Genomic DNA, 8305 nt, shown 5'->3' on the forward strand with positions numbered 1-8305 from the left:
GAAGGGGTGAGTGGCCAGCACCATGCCTGACGGCCTTTGTCTCTACACTCATACTCTTTGGTTCTTTCGGTAAAGTCACGTAGATGAAAATAAAATAAAATAATTAACTAAATCACAACGTTTCGGAGGCAACACAAGCTTTCGTCATCAGGTGGGACAACCACAGCAAAACATATTTTACTGTAGTGGGCAGAGAGAGCTGTATGTGACAAGCGATTATATAGGGTAAGATCCAGGGAGGAGGGATGCAGGGGGGGCAAAATTTACACAGCGCTTCAGGTAGTCATTTGAGTTTAAATCGACCTAGGAGATGCCCAGGACTAGTTCAGATCATTGTCGCTGGTGTTGGCTGTGAGTAGAAATCTAACTGGGGTCACTGGGGTCACTGGGGTTTGTAGCATAGCGCTAACCACGACACTACCGCTCCCCACAGAGTGTGTGTATATAATTGCCCATGTGCTTTTTGTGTGTGTGCAGTGTAGTGTTTAGTGCACTGCGCTACGAACCCAGCGACCCAAGTTCGATTCCCGCTCATGGCCAACACCAGTGACGGTTATCAGAATTGGTCCCAGGCCTCCCCTAGGTCGACTCAACCTCAAATTAGGACCTTGTGCATAGTGTAAACATCCCCTCTGGGGGAGACAAAGGCGGTCAAGGGTGGTGCTGACCACCCACCCCTTTGTTTTCCTGTGCCGGCCTTCATAGGTGCTCGCAAACAGCACTTTCCCCTACAGTCTGTTAAGGCTATATAGGGGATCTTTTTCTTTGTATATATATTTAACCGTGTGTGTATACTTAACCATGTGTTTTGTGTGTTTTTATATTCAACCTTGTGTGTGTGAGCGTGTATATTTACCCGTGTGTTTTGTGTGCGTATAGATTTGAACCTTATGGCGGGACCCCGGGGTCCCGAATAATCGTAATTAATTAATAATTTTTTGGCGACTCCGTCCCACCGCGTACATCAACGCCGCGATCCACCTGGCGCGGATCATTCACCAAGCACCTGTCGTTGCCAAAATTTCCGTAGTCATAAACAAAACTTTGATTAGCGCATCGTGTAGAGCTCGTCCAGAGGAATAGATTGCCGTATCGTTTGCCTTCAACAGACATAAAATGACGTCGCAATGCCAGTTTATGCGAGAGCCGGGAGCTTATTGAACCCTGGGGCCCTGCCATAAGGTTCATTTAACCACGTGTTTTATTTGTGGGCGTGCGTGTATATTTAACCACGTGTGCGTATGTGTGTGTGTGCACTGCAGAATAAAGGTGAACGCAGGAAAAATCACCGTCTGGTGAGTGGTCACCCCCCACAACATCTCGCTTGTCCCACCCACCCTACACTCACAACACAGCCCCTGCCCAACACCCTGGTCAATGCTTAATTTTAGTCAATTCTTAGTAAGATAACAAAAGGTGTCGAGATAAAAAAAAATACGATATGACAGATGGAAATGTAGACAGCAGAGACTTAGTGAGAGGAGAGAAGGTATGTAGACAAGCGACAGATGTAGAGATGAATGGTGTAAAAAATATATAAATGTAGTGAGGTGTAAGTGATGGAGACAAGAGACAGATGTACGGCTGAGAGAAGAGTGACACACACACACAGCACAGATGTGGAGTGTAAGACATTTGCGATGGAGATGTAGGGATAGGAGACCACGACATCACATGCATATAGATCTACTGAGTTGGTATGTGGCACACGTTGATTTATTTCCCCTGAAACCAGGGACCTTGAGCTCCTTGGGGCTTTGAGCTTTTGCTTATTCTACGGAGTGTCGTCACCACTGACCCCAGCAATTCCGACACCGATGATGACGAAAGTCGTGGTGACGACGACGACGATGATGAAGACTGAAAACAGCAGTGATTTTAATGTTAACGCTGGTGTGTCTGCACGTGTCCTGTGTGTGCGAGCAGAAGATCGGCTTTTTCAACCAGCAGTACGCGGATCAGCTGGCCATGGAGGAGACTGCCACTGAGTACCTGCAGCGCTGCTTCAACCTGCCCTACCAGGAGGCGCGCAAGCGCCTGGGACGCTTCGGCCTGGAGAGCCATGCGCACACCATCCAGATCAACAAGCTGTCCGGTAGGAGACACACACACCGCCCGCAATGCATACAACACCGCATACACCGCGTATATAATGCACACCGCATACACCATGTTCAATGCACACACCATATACAACGCATTCACTGCAGACTCAAAACTATAATAACAACAACAACAACCGCCATTTGCCACTAAGTGGCGGTGACGTCACCACGACGCTTGTGCTAGGCTATGTGCACGTTGAGGCCCCGTGAAGTCTTGAATGCCCACTGGCAGGAGGTAACGGGGCAGACCCAGGTTCCACGGGTCGACTGACTGAGACGACTGAGATGACTGGCTGATGCACCACATGTGCCCCCTACTGTGCCAACTTGCTGTGCTTTCGCCACCCGGCGCTCCGCTCGTTGTTGTGAGCGTCGCTCCTCCCCCCTCCGTTGTTGTTGGAGGACGACTGCCTCCAACTGCCCAGTAGCGTCATTCACGAGCATCCTCCACAGAGGCCGATCTTGACACCGCTGGTACCAGTCATCGGCAAGTCCACACAGCTCCGCATTCTCCTGTACCGCATCACTCCATCTCTTCTCCAGCCCATGCCGCGCCTATTTAGCCCCCTCGATCCAGCCGAACAAAAGCTGTTTAGGCATGCGGTGACTGGGCATGCGGGCTACATGACCCAGCCAATGCAGCCTTGCCTGCCGGAGGAGCTGCAGGTTACTTTTTTGATGGAATTAAAGAGCGATTTGTGATCGCGGGCCATTGAGGCAGACTCCATCTCCCCAGCAACCTGTAACCACCACCCATCCTTGCAGCGTCTCACGAACCTCCAAACGAAGTCTGCGGTAAGCCTCGTCATTTTCAGACGTGGGATGCTGTAGTTGATGAAAGTGGGCCTGTCGCTTTTTCTCAGCCAGCATGAACACCTCTTCTGTCAGCCAGGGTCTCTGGGGAGGTCTGGACCGCGTACCCAAAGCAGCCATTGCAGCTGCATGAGCCACAGTCCTAAACCTCGTCCATTTCCCCTCGACATCAGGATGAGTCAGGAACGATGTCAACCCCAGCCGCAAGCGATTATGAAATTCTCGCTTGCAACTTTCATCAGCTAGCTGAGACCATGCCACTATGGGTTTGAATCGGGTCCTGAGTGTACATCCTCCACCGGAGTGGAAGAATGGCAGGTGCATCTTACAGATGACGAGTCGATGGTCAGAGGGCAGATCAGCTCCACGGTAGGTCTTGGTGTCAAGGACATGGGCTCGCATCCGCTGGTCCATCACTATGTAGTCCAGCAGATGTTCTTGCTTGGACCCGGCATGCATCCATGATGTTGTGTGGATGCGCCGATGCCGGAACAGCGTGTTGGTAATTACAAGCTCATTGGCTGCACAAAAATCTAGCAGCCTCCTGCCGTTGTTATTGAGTTGATCTGGCCCATGTCTTGCAATCACTCCAGACCAGGTGCCAACATCATGACCAACTCAGGCATTGAAGTCACCCAACAGGATGACTCTATCCCGAGGGATCACTTTAGCTAGCACCTGTGACAGGAGGTCATAGAAGGCATCTGACTCATCGGCCTTGCCTGCATCTTCGGTGGGGGCATAAGTAACCACGACCACCACTCCTTGCCTCTGGTTGATGGGAAGGCGAGCCCAACGTCGTCTGGGGCTTACAGCTTGCCACAACTCACCGTCACGCTCCCACTCCCCCTTCATTCTTTTGTTCAGAAGAAGAGCTACTCCCTGTTGTTTGGCAGTCTCCTGTCCCGAGTAGAGGACTGTCCACCCCTCGTGGTGGCACGAGCCAGTGCCTGTCCACCAGACCCCCTGAATGCCACAGAGATCCAGGCGGTACCAGTCCAGCTCCCGACAGAGGAGTGGTAGCCTCTCCTCCGCAGTGAGCATTCGAACATTCTACGTGGCCACACGTAGTGTTTTTTTGTTGTTTCTGGAGGAGCCCCGAGGGTAAGGGGTTTGGCCAGGAGACGTCATAGATGCCTGTCCCCCCGGGGCCTCCGGCACAAGCTTAATAAATGTTTTAACTCGTAGTTTAGTGGTAATTAATTGAAGGTGGAGGGGTTACCAGCCCCTCGCACCAGTCCACAGCCCCCATTTGGCCGCTGTGGTGGTTACAGACGCCATGAGTGGAGTTTCCAATTTAAGTTGGCCCTCCCCCCTCGGTACTGCCCATCACAGCATTGCCGTCCGGCACCACGAGGAGGTAGGGGGTTCAAACTGTAATAGCGCACACACCACATACACCGCGCACACTGCACATACACCGCGCACACTGCACACACCACATACTACACATACACCACATAGACCGACCATGCCACGTACACCACACATACCATGTACACTTCCCATTCCACATATATAACACACACTCACACTGCACAACCCACCCACACACCACACAATGACCATACCATGCCTCACACACCCCATCACATGGCACGCTCAGTGGCTGTGTGTATATGTTGGGTTGTATGTGTATATATCCGTGCGTTTGTGGCTGTCCCCCTTTCATCCAGGCGGGCAAAAGGCCCGAGTGGTGTTTGCGGAGCTGAGCTGTCGAGAGCCAGATATCCTCATATTGGTAAAAAACAACAACCCAGTGCACACAGCTACAACATGAAGACAGCTTAAACAAGCTCTTAACTCAACTGTAACATACACACAGCATAAACACAATCTAAGCTCAGCCAAAGCATAAACACAGTATTAACAAAATCTTAACTTAGCTACAACATAAACACAGCATAAACACAATTTAATAAGCCACAGCATGAACATAACATAAACACATTGGGAAAATGTATTCATTCGTTATTGACCAGGGTGCGACATTAACTCAGAGAACCCGGTTTAATCATCGCCAGCCGAAACCTGGATTAGAACTCAGGAAATCATTGCTACCGGCTTGGTGCTCTGAACCCTGAGCCACCCGACTATAAAGACACTGAACTCGTTTACAACACAACATGCAGTTCATATCACAGCCACAACAGCTCCAGAATGGCACCGGCATAGCGCTGGACTCACAATCTGCAGGTTGCAAGTTCACATCCAGATAAGGGGTCAATCAATGACATTGTCCCTACGCATGCTGTGTGTGTGCGCAGGATGAACCGACAAACAACCTGGACATAGAGTCCATTGATGCCCTCGGTGAAGCCATCAACCAGTACAAAGGAGGTGAGGGGTGTGGGTGTGATTTAGAGCATGTCAGGAGATTACCTTGTAGCTGCTGCCTTGATCTCCTCATCCTCAGGGTTATTGTAACAGCCAGGGTTTGGCTGTGGAATGGTCCTGGTAATCCCAGATAATCAGGTTCCCTCAAGTCGATATCCCAGTGCTGATGTCACACATGTTCACACATTTGATTTAGTTTAGAGTTATACTTAAAATTTTAATCTGTATTGTATTATGATTGTTATTGGGATCAAACATCGAAATGGGATTTTTTGCACTTTTTGTACGCAGCATGGACGGGTGGTGCTTTTTCTGTAGGATTTTATTGTTTACGTATGTGATGTTTAGATTTGTGTACAATGAATTTTCGGCGTATCTTGAAATTTTATTGTTTGTTGCGGTTGCACCCAAATCAAGAGCCGAATGGCTCACAGGGTAAATCCTAATAAATGAAACTGAAAACTGAAACATCAGCACTGGGAAGGGAAAAATGGCCGTATTACTGACCTCGCTATTCCTTGGCGCAATGCGTCACTTGCTATGGCAATTTATAAGTCCCAAGTGGGTTATCTATGTGTGCATTTGTGAGTAAATGTTTCAACGTTTTTTTAATCAGGTGAGAACCCAAGTCTGTGGGTTTGTGCATGTTGTCATGTTATTCAGTTAACCCATAACTCCTGGGTTTGTACTGTGACTTGCTGTCAGCGAACATGGTCTCAAAGTGCACCCAGCCTGGCACAAGTGCTGTGGTTATGTCACCGCAACCTAGTTGTGAATGGTGGATGCGGTGCTTGTTGCGCAGAGCTGTGACATAGTGATTCACGTACTACGCTCTGATCCAAGTGACCTGCATTTGATTCTTCACCATGGGAAATGAACCTATCTTTGGGCGCCCCTAGATTGAATTGGCCCAACAATAACTTTTACACTCCTGAGACAACCGCGTACACCAAACATGGCAAAGAACAGTTCACAATGCCTTGTGTAGTTCACTGTCCACCAGTGTGGAAGTGCGTTGAAAATCAGCACTGCAGAGAATAAAATAAGACGGCTCAGCGTCAGTTCTTTGTGTGCTGTACTTTAGCCACGTCACTTCTTTGTGCCCTCCATTCTAACAGCACTTGTCACTGTTACCTTTTTTATCCACTGTACAACCAACCTGGGCCGGGGCCATTCCAAGCCAGCTTGGCACACCTCAGTGGTTTTCCATTGTAGAACCCCCAGCTGTGCCGGTTATATCACACACATTAAACGAGAGTGCGTGTCTGTGATGCAGCAACGCTGCTATTATTAGCCCCACCCCTAGCCCCCCCTCCTGGCTCTACTCTGCCCTTAGCTCGAACACACGTGACACGTATTCAGATCACAGTACGGTTTCAGAAATGGAGTATAAAGCTTAATGCTTAATCTTTATCCTCGTGCTTGCGTGCGTGCTCACATCTAGGTGTCGTGATCGTGAGTCACGATGCTCGGCTCATAACGGAGACGAATTGCCAGCTCTGGGTGGTGGAGGAGTCAACTGTGAACCAGGTGGAGGGCGACTTCGAGGACTACAAGCGCGAGGTGCTGGAGTCGCTCGGCGAGAAGATCATCGCCACGGCTTCCGTCACGGCCAAACAGACGGCTGCCAATGCGGCTGCCGGTGCGGCCGCCGGTGTGGCCACCGGCGCGGCCACCGGCACGGCCACCGGCACGGCTGCTGCTGGCACGGGCACCTCCAAGCCGTGATGGCACAGGTCTCCGATGACGCACCACCGTCTGCACAAGTGCAGCTCATGAAGCGAGGCTTTGGCCAGTGCCTTGGTCTGGTGGATTGTAAACCCCGGTCTCCCCTCCTAAGCCCTGGGCAATAAAGACTGTAACAAATGCCTGTAACGCAAGAACACAGTGCAGGCTGTTGATGTAAGCTGTCAACATGAGCTTTTAGCATCGGTCAGGAACACACAACTGTCGCCACATGCTGTTATCACATGCTGTCACCACAACCGTAAGCACAACCTCTAAATACAATCCTTCACCACATGCTGTCGACACACTCAATACAATCCTTCACTAAACGTCATCAACGCAAGCTCAAACATATTTGATCACACTGCTTACACAATCTCTCAATACACACTGAACACAAGCTGTCACTGTCCCCACAAGCTCTCGGCACAGCAACACAAATGTATCGACATGAGCCTTAATTTAGTCTGCCAGCACAAGTGGTAAATTTAAGGTGTAAATGCAACCCAGCAAAACAACTTCATTTTTTCATTCCGCAAGCTGTCAACGTAAGCAATAGACCCAGCGCTATAATGCAGGCCACTCAAACCAATCTCTCAACACAAGTTTTGGACACAACTCGACAGCCTACGTAAGCTGTCACCTCACACGGTGATCAACAGTAGCCGTCTTCTCAAGCCCTCAACAGCTCCTTGTACACTCACCGTCGGCACAATCCTTTTAGCGCAATCTGTCAGTGTTAGCCATTTCCAATGTCCCTCGCACGATCGTGTAATGACTGCATCTAATAAACATGGCAAGAAAGTCTAAACCGTGTCGTTTAGTTCTTTGACAACCCGCGTTCTTGAAGTGAATGATTATAAACACTTTGCACTTGAAAACTACAATCGCTGGAGTCACAATTAATGATTGATTTTTGCGTCATATCTCTAAAGTAAAATGTGTGCTGAGCCTTTTTCCACTCAACAGCCAATTAATAAAATTTCCACTTGGACAAATGGGCTGGTGTACGACTGCTTAAGCAAATCAGTGTGTTGGCGAGCAATCCACACATCAAGTTGGTTTGGTGTTTCACTGATGGTCACAACCAGCATCATCAGGAAGTTTCTGGAAACCCGAAAATGTCCTCTCACGCCATGGGCCTTTAGTAGGTGGTGTGATGTCATCAATGTGCACCCACAAGAGAACGGGAAGTGGTACATAAAGTTCAATGTGTTTGAATAAATGATGGTTACAATTGTTAGATATGATATTTTCATATTTGTAGCAACTGTCCGCTAATGCTGGTTGAAACTGGATCACTCCTAACACCGGCGGTGTGC

The 8305-nt window shown here is 49.3% G+C and overlaps 1 protein-coding gene across 1 annotated transcript in view; it reads left to right on the forward strand.

The window, feature by feature from the left end:
- Nucleotides 1-7794, forward strand: part of ABCF1 (ATP binding cassette subfamily F member 1) — a 28161-nt gene extending 20367 nt beyond the window's left edge. The window contains exons 21-25 of the mRNA XM_078857794.1: nt 1263-1295; nt 1927-2095; nt 4595-4659; nt 5186-5258; nt 6700-7794. Of these exons, the coding sequence (XP_078713920.1) occupies nt 1263-1295; nt 1927-2095; nt 4595-4659; nt 5186-5258; nt 6700-6983 (624 nt within the window). The 3' untranslated portion in view covers nt 6984-7794. The remainder of the gene's footprint in view (nt 1-1262; nt 1296-1926; nt 2096-4594; nt 4660-5185; nt 5259-6699) is intronic.
- Nucleotides 7795-8305: the final 511 nt, after the last annotated feature.

The sequence above is a fragment of the Lampetra fluviatilis genome, chromosome 6, assembly GCF_964198595.1.
Source record: "Lampetra fluviatilis chromosome 6, kcLamFluv1.1, whole genome shotgun sequence".
Classification (NCBI taxonomy): domain Eukaryota; kingdom Metazoa; phylum Chordata; class Hyperoartia; order Petromyzontiformes; family Petromyzontidae; genus Lampetra; species Lampetra fluviatilis.